At 35.6% G+C, this 16,267-nt stretch overlaps 1 protein-coding gene across 12 annotated transcripts in view; it reads left to right on the forward strand.

Annotated features, from left to right (window-relative positions):
- Positions 1-16,267, forward strand: part of LOC136034132 (RIMS-binding protein 2-like) — a 317,880-nt gene that overhangs the window by 263,881 nt on the left and 37,732 nt on the right. For all 12 annotated transcript variants that reach the window (XM_065715293.1, XM_065715294.1, XM_065715292.1 and 9 more), the window contains 3 exons: positions 5,009-5,114; positions 11,568-11,775; positions 15,446-15,629. In XM_065715293.1, coding sequence (XP_065571365.1) covers positions 5,009-5,114; positions 11,568-11,775; positions 15,446-15,629 — 498 coding nt within the window. The remainder of the gene's footprint in view (positions 1-5,008; positions 5,115-11,567; positions 11,776-15,445; positions 15,630-16,267) is intronic.

Here is a 16,267-nt window from a genome sequence, read left to right on the forward strand (position 1 = left end):
TCGACTAAAGTATTTCTAGTAATTTCAACTATTTATTCTGTGGTCTTTGTGATTCAGGGGTCATTCTTAAAGATTTGGGACATAATTCAAACTTTGGTGTAAAGAACGAAGCATTGACGAGGGGGCGAACCCCCTCATATACGTAATAAAAATACACAAATATAGAAGTTTGTTACGTAAGTTAATTCGTAAGGTACGTATGTTTATTACTAAGAAAATCGTTCGTAAAAAAATATAAATATCTAGTTGCATTTTTAAGTAAGCAAAAACTGAAGGGCCACTAGGCTTCCTCCCCTACCCGTTTTTTCAATATCGTCCGATCAAAACTTTGAGATAGCCATTTTGCAAAAAAAAAAATAATATGTAAATTTTGTTTTGTTGACTCATTTGCGGAGAGCCAAAATCGAAACATGCATTTATTCAAAAACGTTCAGAAATTAAATAGGAAAAACAAGTTTTTTTAACTGCAAGTAAGGAGCGACATTACAACTTAAAATGAACAGAAACTATACCGTATATGAAAGGGGTTGTCCCCTCCTCAGCGCCTCGCTCTTTACGCTAATTTTTTTTATTGTTTTGAAAAGTAGAGCTGTGACAAAGAGTCAAATTTTAGCGTAAAGAGCGGGGCGTTGAGCAGGGGACAACTCCTTTCATATACGGAGTAATTTCTGTTTGATTAACATAGGTAATAAAGATAGGTATAAAAAGATAGGTAAGACTTTTATGCTGAGTAAGGCAAGATAAACTCACGCAAAAATTATCTTTTTTTGTTCTGTCCTTTCGCGTTTTTTTATTTTTTGTTATATCCATTTCTAAGTTTTTATATGGAAACTCGTCTGTATTGAAAAGGCTAAAGTACGGAAAACAATTAGAGAGACGATTTTTATGACTATTTTCTAATTTGGCAGACCTTGACTTGGCGTCATTACCGCTGTCACAAAGGGGAAACTCATGATGTTATATGATCAGTTGTATAGTTTTTCTGTGATTTAATTAAGATCTTGCTGTAATTTGGCAACGCTATATGAATGGGGATACGCTGCGTAAATGCTGAAAGCAATTCCGCCGATCACTATAAAGACAAATAAAATAAGGCCATCTTGCTTAAAGTACCTAGGACAGTAGTGACCTATCAACAGATTCCATGACAGTTCTATCACTGCTTTTAAAGACATCCCTATCCGGTCATTCCCACGACAGCCAGCAGGCGTATGATAAGTCATGGGGAATGTTTTCTTCGAGATGCAAGTGCATGCTACGCCATAGAAAATGTTTACTTTTGCATGTTATATTTGCTTGTTACATAGTAGAGAGTGTTTTTCTTAAAAAACCTACGAGGGCCTGGGAAAAACCTTTAAGGCCCGCTATTAGGGAGCCTTTAAGACGCCGAGCCCTAGCGAGCAATTCTACCTGGCCCCATAACATTCAATTCCAACGGGAGGCCCCTAGCAACCGATTCCAATAGGGCTCTAGCATCCAATTCTATTGCTACCCCATCATCCGATTTCATCGAGCCCCGGAGGCCCTAGAATCCAGTTTCACTTTTAGAACTCAGCTTTCAATTCTAGGGGGGCTGGCAACCAATTTAATGGGGGCCCTAGCATCTAATTTCAATAGGGGCCTTAACATCCAATCCCGACGGGGTCCCTGGCATCCAATTTCACTGGGCCTTTAACCTAACTACCTGGGACTCTTAGTATCCAATTTCACCGACAATACGTTTTTTTCATGATGATTGAAGTTTTCTTTGGTTGAGATGAAACTGGGGAACATTTACTTATGTTAAGGATGATCCATTCTAACGTATGTTGTTTCTTCAGCCCTTGTGGGGGATCCCGGTTGGTAACTGTGGAGTACACACACGTTAGTGCTACGTAATGACGATGTACAAGTGGGTTGCTACATAATACTTTATGAGAACGCACACGCAGAGGTACACGCACACGCACAACACAACTGCACAAAGTCAGACACACAGGCACACACACAGACAGGCACACAGGCCTGTAGAGCGAGAGAGATAAAAAAACACACAGAGGGAAAAACACAAGCACACACACACAGGAATTCAACTCCTTACTGTCATGACAATGCACGCATACGTTTCTAATAGCGTCATCGTTACTACTTGTTTCGTGGTTCAAATATTTGTATTTTTCAGCATTCAACGCAACGATAACTTTATCATGTACTCACTTTTTCTTCGAAAAAATACACATCACATACAAAAAAACAGAACAGAGACAAAACAACAAAAACAAAACAGAGACAAAAAACACACAGAGAGAAAAACACAAACCCACACACACGCACACACAGGAATTCAACTCCTTACTGCCATGATAATGCACGCATACGTTTCCAACGGTGTCATCACTACTACTTGTTTCGTAGTTTCAATGTTTGGCCTTGTCAGCATTCAACACAACGTTAACTTTATCATGTACTCACATTTTCTTCGAATATTTCATCTTTTTTCAAACGTAAGATATGAGTATTATCCTTCGAATGAAAAAATTATACTGATCAAAAAAGTATTATAAACTTGTCGATGTCAGTATAATAAACTTGTCATAATGTCGATGTCAGCCATAGATTGCCATGGAGGTAGCCACATATAAGACCTTGGAATTAGCAGAACTCGGAGCGGAATTGGCGGAATCGGACATGTGGAAACAGGGAACAGATTAGGGGGAACCGAAACTGATTCGACCGGAGACAGGTTTGGAGTTGGGATTGGAGTGGGCATAGTGAGAACTGGAAAAAAAAGGTAAAGGATGCGGCATTTAGACTTTACAGTCCGTACCGGCGGTGCTGATCTCGCTTTCTTGGCCCTTCAGCCAGGAAGTGCAATGGGGGGTTGGGGGCCAGCCAACCTGTGCTTTCACACACCCTTCCTGTTTACCTTCCCCAGATTTCTCCAGGTACCCATTTAGAGCTGGGTCGACTCTGGCTAAGCTTACAGGATCACGCCACTGACCCCCGTCCCAAACTGAAGAATTGGGTACACCGGGATTCGAACCCACGTCCTCTCAGACACAGGATCCTGAATCCAGCGCACCAACCCACTCGGCCAGGGCGGCCGAGTGGGTTGAACTGGAACCGGTTGAACCGGGGTGGAAGCTAGCAGAATCGGAGGAGCAACCGTTTTAACTTGGGATCAGAAGCAAGGAAAGCGGAATTGGTTATAACTTTATTTAAAAAATTCTAAAAATGTCTTAGGAATGATGAGGGGTGCTAGAAGGTGCCAGAGGGTCAATCATAGCTGGCATGGTGGTGTGGAATGACTTGGTGTATTATTGAGGCTTGGCTTGCAAAAACATGAGCCAATGGATTTGATGTATGATTTTTCCCAAGAAAATATCTGAAAAATGTTTTTGAAATGATGAGAGAGTGCCAGAGGGTCAGTCATAATGTGGCACGGTGGTGTGAATTGGCATAGTGTATCGCGGAGGGTTGGGCTTTGCAAACATGAACCAACGGATAAAATGCATAATTTTTAACAAGAAAATATCAGGAAAATGTCTTAGAAATGATAAGGGGGCTCTAGAGGGTCAGACAAGTATGGTACGGTGATGTGAAATTACATGGCGTATCATGGATGGTTGGGTTGCAAAAACATTAACCAAAGGATCTAAGACATGATGTCTTACAAGGAAATATCTGAAAAACGTCTTAGTGATGATAAGGGGGGCCAGAGGGCCAGCCATAGCGTGGTACGGTGGTGTGAAATGACTTGGCGTATCATGGAGGGTTGGTTTGCAAAAACATGAACCAATGGAATAAAATCATATTTTTATCTAGAAAACATCTGAAACATCTGTCTTAGGAACAATTAGGAGTTCCAGAGGCACGTGTGGCATGGTGGTGTGAATTGACATGGTGTATCACGGAGGGTTGAGTTACGAAAACACGAACCATGGGATATAATGCATGATTTTTTAACAAGAAAATTTTTTAGAAAATACCTTAGGAATGATGAGGGGGTGCCAGTGGGCCAGTAATAGTATGGCACGGTGCTGTGAAATTTCAAATAGTTAAAGATACGATTTTTGTGACTTTTTTCTCTAATGTAGTAGACCTTGACTTAGCATCGTTACTACTAGCACAAAGAAGGCTTCATTACAGTGATGTTATATGATGACTTGTGTAAGTTTCCTTTGAGTTTAATCAAGAGCTTGCTATAATTTGGCATAGTACTGTGAATTGGGATCCGCTACACACATGCTGAAAGAAATGTAGTCGTTGCCAATAAGGACAAATGATATACCTTTTTGCTTTTGTTGTAAGAGGGTGGCTCGTCTATGTTTTTATTTCTTCTTAGGTTTTTTTTTTGGTCATTTGCCGAGAGAGCTAATCGGATAAAGGGAAATGTGTTAAAAATCAAGTTTTACTTCGTAATATGCAGAATAATAATAGCTAAAACATTATGAAGTATTATGATTTCTTTGAAGTAAGAATTGAAGAGAACATGCCTTCTCAAGACCAGAACATAACTTGCGCTTTACTGAAAACAAATCACGTTTTAAGTGTTGTCGCTTTTTTGCTTTAATAAACAAATAATATTAAAAATTTAAAGAATAAGCTTCAGTATACGTAAATTAAACTTACAATCAACGATCATTTTATTTTCAGGAAGTGAAATTATGTTCTGGTCTTGAAAAGGCATGGCCTCTATAAGCTCCACTCATGTTAATGTTTACTCTTTTTTATTTTGACTCGGCTTTTTAATTTAATTTCTGTTCGTCTTGAATTTAATTTTTCTTTTCTTTTTTTTATTGACAGTGATTTGTGGTAGTTTTAAGCTTGGAAGATTATTTGACTTAATTTTGCTCATTTTTGGCTTAATCAAGCCTTACACTTTTCTTTCAAAAACTGGTTTTGTGGAAAAGGGTTTCTAAGTTAATTATTTTAAAAAGGCATTCTTTTCTTTTCACATTGGCAACTTCCTTAAAATATAATACTAGAAATATCCTTTGAATGTCCTAAAAAATACATTTTCTTTTAGAATGGTATTGAAAATCAACAAGATCAGCCGAAACTCCGTGCGCAATATTCTTTTCACGAAGATGAATACATGGAACGTGAAAACACAAACCAAATTCCTTCCATAGGTGAGTTAAAGTTGGAGAAATAATCTGTCTCTTTTTTGTTGTTCTAACTAGTAGAGGTATGAGTCTGTCTGCTACTCTGAAATTTTATTGAATTAAAAAAATTGAAAAACTCCGTGCGTAACTGCACACAAGGTAAATCAAGCTCTGAAAAAAGTTCACTAACCTAAATACTTGATATCAGTTTATAAACATCAAGAAAAAAGGGTATCTAAAAAAATAAAAAATAAATACCAATCCGTTGCTTCATCTTCACTCCCAAGATCAAAAGCATTTTGCAGTTTATATCGAAAGACATTTTCAATCTCTTCTAGCAAAGATACTTCTTGTGGTTTAGAAACTAATTTAGGGGTCATTCTAACAAAATCAAAACACTTTCAATATCTACACCGTAATATAACAGAATTGATGAGTAAAATATCACTTTTACCGCAAAAAATCCCTCTGATGTGGAAGTACCATACGATCCAGAAACAAAAATGTTTCAAGCGGAATGTTTTATAATAATAGTTCTATTATAAAATTGTCACCTACATCAAGTCGGGAATCCTGGATAACGACTTTACCTATTGAAATAATTACTCCACCGCTTCTTAAAATAAATGCATAAAATTGAAAAAAAATTATTTATCGAGGTGAAACTTTCGTTTTGAAAGCCTGAATTTGCGCCTAGTCTATAGCTGTAACTTGCATAGAAATTCAAGTACATGCTTTATACTAACTTCAGACTCGTGTCTCTACTAGTTAGAACGTCCAATAACCAATTGCAATATCATTTGGTTCAATATTTTCAAGTTTATCCAGCTACAGAGTTAGAATTATTATGTTAGTTAGACTTACTTTGATTTATTATTTTTTTATTTGATTTTGATCTTGGTTTGAATTTTATTTATTTCATTTTTATTTTCATTAGTTGCTATGGCTTTTTCTAAGATTTTAACTTTTTCAAATTTTTCCTTAATTTTTCATGATTGTCGTCCCTGTTTTTCAACATATTTGTCAATATAAAAAAATACAAAGCAAATTTAGTTCAGTAGACGGATTTAACTGAATCGCAGCGACTGAATAACAGCCAATTTCTGTCTTTGATCTCCACTACTGATCCACAACTGAATTATCTAAACTTCGTGGACAATGGAAATCTTTTTTCTTAGTTTCTAGGGTTGTTCATGCATTTTTTTTCATTAGTTACTTTGACTTTTTCTAAGAATTTGACTTTTTCCAATTTTTTCATAATTTTGCATGTTTGTCATCCATGTTTTTCAACATGTTTGTCAATATAAGAAAATACAAAGCAACATTAGTTCAGTAGGCCGATACAACCGAATCTCAGCGACCAAATAACAGCCAATTTCTGTCTTTTATCTCAACTACTGATCCACAACTGAATAATCTAAACGTCGTGGAACACGGAAATCTTTTTTCTTAGTTTCTAGGGTGGTTCATGCATTTTTATTTTATTTTATTGAAAAAAAAGTAAAAATAAAATTTCACAAATTTAATTCAACAGATGGATGCAACTAAACCTAAGCTATTGAATGATAGCTAAATTTTAGTATTTTATTGAAATACTAAAAATATTGCACTACAAAATAATAATAAAACGTTTATCACTTAAGCTGGTAATTTCTTAATCAATCTGTCTAGCCTGCTGAGGTGACTATTTTGGATAGGAACAGTCAATAAATATTTAGCTGATTATTCGCCAACTAATGTTGATTTTCTATATAATTCGAAGAATTGTATTAAAGAAAAAGTCTTAAACTGGGTTCATAAATATAAGAAAATTCATATTTTTTGCTTAGGTTCGTAAACGGCTCATAGTTAAGCAAAAAACGGCTCATAAAGTTAATATATCCCTTGCCGGCAATTAAAAGACACATACAGTTACTATCCTTATCCACTTACACGAAAATTTGAAGTAGATATACAAGAATTCTACAAAAATCGACAGTCTGTGGGTTTGTTAGTTTTCATTACTTACACTCAGTCTTTTCCTTATCATGGTTTGATTGGGGTCCTTGCCACCTTTATAGTTTTCTAGTCTTATATATCTTATATATCTTGATAAATTAGGACAGATTGGGAATTAATTTTTTGATAAGAACATCTGTGTGTAGATTTTGGTCATATTTGGCCATATTAAAAAAGACGCAGGCAAAAAATCATCAAAAAGAAGCTAAAATATATAAAGAACGTAGCTTTTCCTTGGAGATTTACTTGTCTTTGGGAATCAGAAGATAGCGTTTATGGACTGTTACAGTTTATAAGGCTCATACCATGTTTTCGTTTACGTTTATACGGAAGAAAAGCATCTTAAAATTCACCTAATTAGTTTTGCTTATGTATGGTCGCGTTTTAAAGCAGTAACATTGACAAAAATCCGGAATTCCCCTAAAAACTTTTTAATTTTGAAAAAAATGAAAGACAAGTCTGACAATATTGTATTTTTAGGTATTAATAAGCCTTAGATGGGTCTAGGGGAGTAAGAACGTTTTTATATTGATATTCTTGGCGCTTAAAGGGTTAAAGAAAGGGTTAAGAAGAGGCAAAGCTGGCAGAAGTTTTCAGAATTGTATAAAAATAATTCATTTTACTTGTTGATTCTGCCACTGGATGGATGACAAAACTATTTATCAACAAGTAAAACGAATTATTTTTATACAACTATGAAAAGGTATGCCAACTTTGCCTCTCACAAAGACTATCTGTCTTCGCTTTACTCTTATTAGCCATGACTCTCAAGTTTTTCACAACTTCCACCAGCTTGATTTTAATTCCATTAATGCTATTTTCAGTCCTTATCTGATTAAATTAACGTTCTTCTGGGCTTGGTTTTCGGTCCGCTCTTGTTTTTTATTTCTGTGGAGTCGATGATATTTCATATCCTTTGTGTTTGTTTGACATTGTTTTTGGATCGTATAGCAATCTCTTTTTCTTCTCACTGTTGACGATTTTGTTTATAAAGTTAGCTACGTTTCAAGTGTATTTTGTGCGTTCACAAGCTTAAGTAAATTGGCAGTTAATCTAAGAAAGATGGATTTTATGTTGTTTTTTTTGTATATTTTTTATGAACTTCATTTAAGATAGAAAAACCAGTTGCTTTTTTGGCAGAATTATATATTATGGTATTTTGTGACAACAAATTAATTTTTAAAGATTTTAAGTGTCTCTTCCTTGACCTAGGCTTGACTTACTTGACTTACTTATGTCTCCTGCCAGGCATGGTCCAGCGTAGAGAGTGATATCAGCTTCCTTCAACTGATGCGATTAGCAGCTAACGCTGGTGTGTCGTGTACATCAATGTTTGCCAGCTTCAAGTATTTTGAAAGACTATTGGACCATCAGTGTCCTGGTCTTCTGCTAGGTCATTTCCAGCCAGCTTCTGCGGGGTTAAATTCTAGCACGATTTTTGCAGGTAGCTGTGATGGAATTCTAAGGAGATGACCATACAATCGTAGAGTGCGCTCGACAATTTGGATGGAAAACAGCGTCTGCTGCGTTGTCTGTAGTAACTTCAGGTTGCTGGTGAAGTCGAACCATCTCAGGCCTTCTTTCCTCCTAATATTTTTCGTCTGGAACACGTCTATGAGCTTGAGAGCTGTGATTGTGGCTGGTAGGGTTTCGGTTCCATAAATAATTACATACCCAATCAAGGCGTTGAAGATTCGCAGCTTTGTGTTTCGACTAATACTTTGCTGTCGCCATAGGTGACGACTTAACCTCCCCATAGCAGCAGATGCCTTGGTTATTCTTGCTTGTAGTTCAGGGAGAAGGGAGCCGTCGGTAGCAATGACGGAGCCTAAGCACGTGAACTGCTGGATCACGTCGACAGCGGTTTTTTGGTTTAGGGCCACTGGAGGGCCGGCGATGCTAGAGGATGGATCAGTGACCATAATCTTGGTTTTGTCCCAGTTGACCTGTAGAACTACTTTTACAGCTTCTTCTTGTAGGATGTGAAGTGCTTCCACCAATTGGTCTATGGATTCCACCATGAGCACAACGTCGTCGGCAAAGTCAGCATCCGAAAGGATACGATCGCCAAAATTAAGTCCAAATCCTAGCATTGAGGTTATCTTCGCCATGACGTGATCTATGATGTGTTGAAAAGTTTGGGCGCAGCGGGATAACCTTGCCGAAGCCCTGTATAAATTCGGAAAAACGGGCTTCGTCGGCTCTTTACTTGGACGTAGCTTTTTGTTTCGTGATGAAGTGCTTCGAAAAGTCCGCAGTATTTATCTGGCAGGCCAATGGATTTCATGATGATTCACAGAGTAAAACAAGATAGTGATATAGGTTTTGCTATAGGCTTAGCCTATATTGACATAGGCTTCTGATGTTGCTAGAAGTTTAAGTATTGTGAAAATGCCCAAATGGTGTTCCCAAACAAGGTTTTGTTTCTATTGTTCGCACAATTATTACTCCTTATACAACTTATGCTTGTACTGTGTCTTCTAGCAACTTTAATCTGAATTTTGAATGTGCGAAAATTTTACAGGATACGGTTATTCATTCGAGTGGTTAGTATATAAAAAATCTAAATAATATACTTGCTTTCTTTAATGTGTTAAAAACGCTGGATATAGATCAAGTCTGTGATTACTAAGCTACTGCTACCAATGTCTCAATGAGGTGTCTACATTTGTGTTTCTAGATCATTTTGTACGCAGTGTTAATATAATTAATAGTTTATAAATATAATTATTAACTTATAATTATTAATATAATTATTAATTAATATAATTAATTAGTTAATATAATAAGTTAATAGCAAAACATTTCTCCAAACTGGACATACGTTTCATAGCGCGTATTTAGACAAGTTGGCAGACCGTCAGAGTAAAACGTCAGCAGAAGTATATACGTCAGAGCCATTGTTTCGATTGCTGCTTGATTTTCCATCGAAAACATTTTTCATTGCGTGTGCACGAAGGCGGGGTAATGAAGCTTGTGTGGTTTTAGATTTGTGTCAAAATTTTCCGTTGAGAGCATAGAACTTTTGTTACTTTGTATTATCTTTACTGTGATTTTGTATGAAACACTTCTATGAATGATTCTTTTATTAGAATTGCTACTAACTTGACCACGGCAATATAAAGGTGGCAGAAGTGCATCTTTTAATATTAAATATGTAGCGTAGGCTTTGTGTAATTCCCTTCCAGATAGTCTACGGGGGGAGAGCACCAGCAGTTGTTCAAAACAAAAAATTAAAACTATTCTTCTCGGAGGATGTGGGGCAAATACTTATATACATATACATACTCACACACACACACACACACACACACACACACATATATATATATATATATATATATATATATATATATATATATATATATATATATATATATATATATATATATATATATATATATATATATATATATATATATATATATATATATATATATATATATATATATATATATATATATATATATATATATATATTTGTATTTGTGTATTTTTTTAAATATGGGGCTAATTTTTATTATTAATACTATTTAACATTATAGTTTTTTTCTTCTTGCATTGTTTTTCACAAGTTTGTTTGTTTTTTGTTTAGCCGCACTAAACAACAATTGTAGGCAGGGACTCTAATATTTTAGTGTGTCTCAACTTTTCATGAGTTGATTTGTCTTCTGAAAGAAAAATTTGAGGTTTTTTTTTCACAAATATTCAAAGATGAAAGTTAGTTAATGACTATAACCCTAAATCTTCAAAATAAAATAATAAAAAAATAGAGTACCATAGAATGATAAGTCAGACCGTTTGACCAGCGTCGCCAGCACCAAAACCAAATCGAAAACCAAACTAATGATCTCCATGATCACACCTATTTGAGATTTTTAAAAGAATAATATGTTCAAATAATTTTATAATAGGATAATAAACTGTAATCGGACGATAAGAGTCACAAGATTGACGGTCCTTATTCTTTTTGGGATACACGTCACGATACCCTCACATAGGGCAGTCGTTACGAATTGCTGCGCAATACCAGCTGGGAAAAGTAACCCCATATGTTCAACTAGTTTTGCACTACCATAAATCAACTTCACGGACTTCACGGACTTCAGGCTGAAGTCCATCAGGACCAGGAGCTTTGCCGTAAAATTACCATTCGTTGAGTTGTCTTCGAAAAAAAAATGTAGGTGTTCAACGGCCGAAATTTGTTTTATTCATTTTGCAAATATATTTGTTTTAAATTTTTGAAGTATTTATTGCAAACTTTTAAACATGAGAGTCCATAAAGTCATTCAACCTGAAAAATTTGAGTTAAAGACGATGACATCCAGTATTATTTGTATCCTATTTGTAACTGACGAGATGTTATGAGAATGTAAAACTATACACAGTAATCAAATATGGTATTTTAAAACTAAAATATCTTTTCAAGCATATTTTTTTTCAAAATTTATCAGTCTATATCTCTAAATTTTCTTTTCTTAGAAATAACGGAAGATTCAGTGAGTGAAAACCGACCTTATGAAAACTTTTCGCGTTCAAGACTCCCTGCCGTAAATTTAAGAGGCGAGCCCTCTAATATGCGGCATTTAGACAATAGGAGAAGAGGAACAGGTCAACCTGCACCGGGACCTTCCAGAGGCCATCCTCAACGTCGTCAGATGCAAAGACCTCCAGATACACCTAGCTATGGGTAAGTTAAACCATCAATAGAAATGTCATTTCATTAATAGCGTAAGCCTTTCATGAAGGGGTAGGGTTACGGTAGGAGCTGTTACATATCTCCATGGGTCCCAGTTTAGACTTTAAATTTGATTCTTTAAGTTTTGCTCATGTAGCACACACCAGATTTTTCTTGAAGTTTTCTGGATTTTTCTGGCACACCAGCAAATGCATGCAAAATGTGGCACAGGGATCGATCCTTGCTGCAGCAGAGTTTTTTTTACCTGCAAAAAGACCCTCAACCTAAATATCGATTCGACACCCTATGCGCCAGTAATGGCTCACGAGGATTTTTGATCCTTTTTATCATTTTGGTAAAATATGTTTTAATTCTGGCTTTTTATGGCTTCCTTCTCTGCTTAAATTGGTGAAGCTAAAGTTTTTTTTAATTTAATCTCTGTTATGCTAGGTGACTCACACTTTCAAGAACAAATCTACAATTCAATCTTTTGTACTCAATACGGCCTTAGAAAGGTGTTAGGTGGATTTGTGCATTAGGTATGTATTGGAAAGGTGTTTTAAGAAGATGTATTTCAATTTTTCCAAACCTTCCCTGCCTGTTGGATTGTAAGGATTTTTTGATAAGATAAATGGCGGAATAAAAAAAACGATTATGCTTTTATGCCTAAATTCGCATTTGGTACCCAGTATTGGCGGAAGAGTTTAATTTTCTTTGACTATAGACCTTGGCTTTCCCAAGATAAGATAAATTTTACAAGATCGAACCCAACACACTTTTGTCCAGTGATTCATGTGCTCTGCATTTTGACCATACTAAACTCAGAATGGCTGAATTAGCAAGGGACTTCATATATGTAATGCCTTATTTCTTTTCCTGGCCTTCATCATATAGAGCAGAAGATCACAGAACGCTCCAAGAGAACTCGTTCAATTACGCATTTTGATATTTAGTACACTTTTTAAGTTAAAAATAGCCATTGGAGGGAATCAAAACGCACTCTACTCTTCCAGGTTCATGTACAGTTTTTGATTTAAAGGTTATAGAGCAGATCTCATACCCCAGGCCTCTAAACGCCTTTGATCGATCTAAACCCCAGGTCTCAGATATAGATATATTCCACCTGTACTAATTCTAAGTCATGCTAGAATCATTTAGAGAATAGAGTTAAGGGATATAGACGCCCTTTGGAATTTTGAAAATCACAGAATTTAGCCAGCATATTTGTAGTTTCCCAAATATTTGAGCTAGATTCTCAAATAAAATGATTTTTTTAGTTAATATGTTTTTACAAAACATTTCAAGTACATCAGGTTGGATAGAAGTATTGATGACACTATTGTTAAAATAATGGCTAGAGGAATTGAATAGTCACCAGACAAAACGAAGGGGCTTAACTCCTTTGACTAGGTGTTCTTGGTATTATCACTATGCGTTGTTTGATGTTGTTTTTCCTCACTGTCTTCAAGTACACTACTCAATTATGCATGAGTGATAAGCCATTTTGCCTTACACGGTATGCAGGAAAGAACAAAGTTAACTTTTGTCCTTGACTGTAAGTTTTATGTTGCATTCGTTATAAAAATGACTGTGACGCATACAACAATTAACAAGGGTAACACAACAAGTTCTTCCTAAGAGAGAGGGGCTTGGTTTTGAAAAAGACCAGTTTTTTGCCATATCTTGTGCTTTATTACTTCGTAACGTCAGAGAATTGTATACTTTTTCTGTCTTTGCGGTCATCTAAGAAGTGACCGAAGCCCCTCTTTGTTATCTGCTGTAGCTGTTGTTGATGTAGCTGTTAAACTGTTGATTTGTGCTATACCGGGAAAGTATTAGAGGTCTAACTTTATACATTGTATGGAAAATATGGACTTCAAGATTGAAATTTAAATTGGAAAAATAGATATAACGAAAATGGACCTAGAGCTATTGAATAGTTTCATGGAGGAAGGACATAAAACACTATTTTTTAAATATTGTTTAAATTTTTTAAATTAAGTGAGTCGTGTGGTACCTGGAAAAACCCTTCCCTTTCACCACAACTTCTTTCGTCAACAGGTCAGCAAATAAGTTGGCAGGTTTAGACTTATTGACTTGAAACTCTTGGAACAAGTACCAAGGGCTAATGGGGGACGAGAATAATGATTCTCAGAGGTGCATATCGGTTCTCCGGCTTCCAGTCTGTTTGAAACTTGGGGGCTAATAATGTTAGGCAAAGGAACATAGCGCATTGTTTTTCAGAGGCAACCATTATTTCTTGGCCCAACCTACCATCTGTGCTAAAGTATCTGCATTAACTTGAAATTTGCTAGGAGGGAACCTAGGGCCAGGACATATTTGACCACTGAATTTTACAGCCCACACACTATTAGGCTTTAAATATTTCACTGTTCATTTTGCAATTCCACTGTTACATTTTTGTGATAAAGGATCTAGGCTTTATTTCAAAGAATGACTAGTAAGCAAGAATAATATAGTTTGTCCCCATTCAGGAACATACTTTGGCTTGAAATTCACGGACCACGATTTTTCATGGAGTTACATGTAGTTTGACTTGTGCATAGTTTGAGCTATAAAGGTTATTCTATGTTGAATTTGAGTTACAGAGATACAAAATCGCTAAATTTACTCCCTACAGCCAATACAAAGTTAAAAAATAACTTTGTTAGTGTATTACAGACTTCACATATCAATACTTTATTTACAAATGACAAGACATGACTTTTAAGTGCCAATTATAAGTTTGGTTTGCTAGGAAATAGACACGTGAACATTTTACCCTACAGAGGTTAGAGTTAAAGGGATAATTTTTGGGTCACTTCGACTTACAGTGGTAAACTATAACCACAAAATGATTTCGAGCTAATCATTGTTTTTTCTTCGACTTGGATATATTTTTCCAAGGGGATTAAAAATAATGCGAGATATCGAAGATTTCGAGTCATCGAGATTCGAGTTGTCAAGAGATGACTATACAACGTAATGAAATAGTCTGGAAACTATTTGCAAACTCATCATACGGTAATCAGTCGGTGCTTGACGTAGAGTGAAATTATTTTCACCATCGTATATTTGAAAACACAAATAAAATAATTTGTGAAATAACGAAACAAATTGATATGAACAATGAATAAAGATTAAAAACCAACACACTTGAAACAAAAAAATATTGCTTAGATTTGCACATGCTACAATTTTATAAATAACAATTGTTTTAGCTTTGATGTTTTGGGACAACATAATAAAGTATTAGCTTAATGCATGGTCTATTTTAAAGTCAATAACATTCATTGGATCTTAGGAAACAGAGACACTTGTTTGTTTAAAGAATATTAGGTATCTACTAGGTATATACTAGGTATATTAAGACCGTATTTAAGGAGCGTCTAATCTGTTTTTTTTCTTTTTTTTTAAGATAAGCTTCTTCCTGAGATTATTTTAAAGTTTTGAGAGGTTTGTCATTTACGACGTTTAATTGATGCCGAAGAGACGAAATCAAAGTGTTACTCTATTAACACTTTGCCGGCCTAAAAAAAATTATCCAGTGTTTCTGATGATACGCCCTTTTTCTTTATTTGATGTAAAGGCCCTATGTATACCCTTATGTACATTGGAAAATTCCTGTATTTTTACTTGGGACAATGAATTCATTTTTACATGTGTAATGTGTACTTTTTAGGTCCAGAGGCAGAGGAAGGGGGAACGAACAAGATCCTAGACTCGGACGTTATGGAGATACTCGAGCTCGCAGTGAGCAAACACGAATTTTTGTCGCTCTGTACGATTATCATCCACCTTCAATGTCACCTAATCCTGATGCTTGTGAGGACGAACTTCCTTTTAGAGAAGGACAGCTTATAAAGGTAACGAAAGAAAGCCTCATAAAAGAAGAAGAAATAGTTCTTATTTTTTCAAATTATCTTCTCACTATTGCTTTCCCTCGATCCTGTGGCAAGACAGTTGATTAATCTCTGGTTTTCCATATGTAGCCTGGGTTTGGCCGCAGTTCCAGCAAGGTTGAATGAGAGGCTTTCTGTTTGTCCTTGTGAGAAAAAGGTTAGAGAACTGAAACATCAACAGCGTTGATACCTGACGTACTATCAATGGCTCTTGATGAATTTTATCCTTTTTTTTATTGCTTATCCACTGGTTTGATAAAAGATCGAATTCTATATTTATTTAAAACAAATGTAATATGATCCGTGTATACTATTAGACTGTTTCTTGCACCAATTTCGCCACACCACAAATTGAGTCGGTGGTGAAACTTCAAAACAAAAATTCATTGTTTGTATCTTGTTTAATGTATCCCTGCATTTATGGCCGTACCAGGAACCTTACTTACTCGGTAACACGGTATCCGAATATCTGTCCGGATCTTTCGATTGTTTTTTGTTTTTTTTTTTTTGTTTTTTTACTCCTCACCTTAGCAAAACTGGCGTTGCAATGAATTTATTACGTGTATTTTTAAATTATTTTAATGTTGCTTTATGACAAATAT

Source organism: Artemia franciscana, chromosome 12, assembly GCF_032884065.1.
Source record: "Artemia franciscana chromosome 12, ASM3288406v1, whole genome shotgun sequence".
Taxonomy (NCBI): domain Eukaryota; kingdom Metazoa; phylum Arthropoda; class Branchiopoda; order Anostraca; family Artemiidae; genus Artemia; species Artemia franciscana.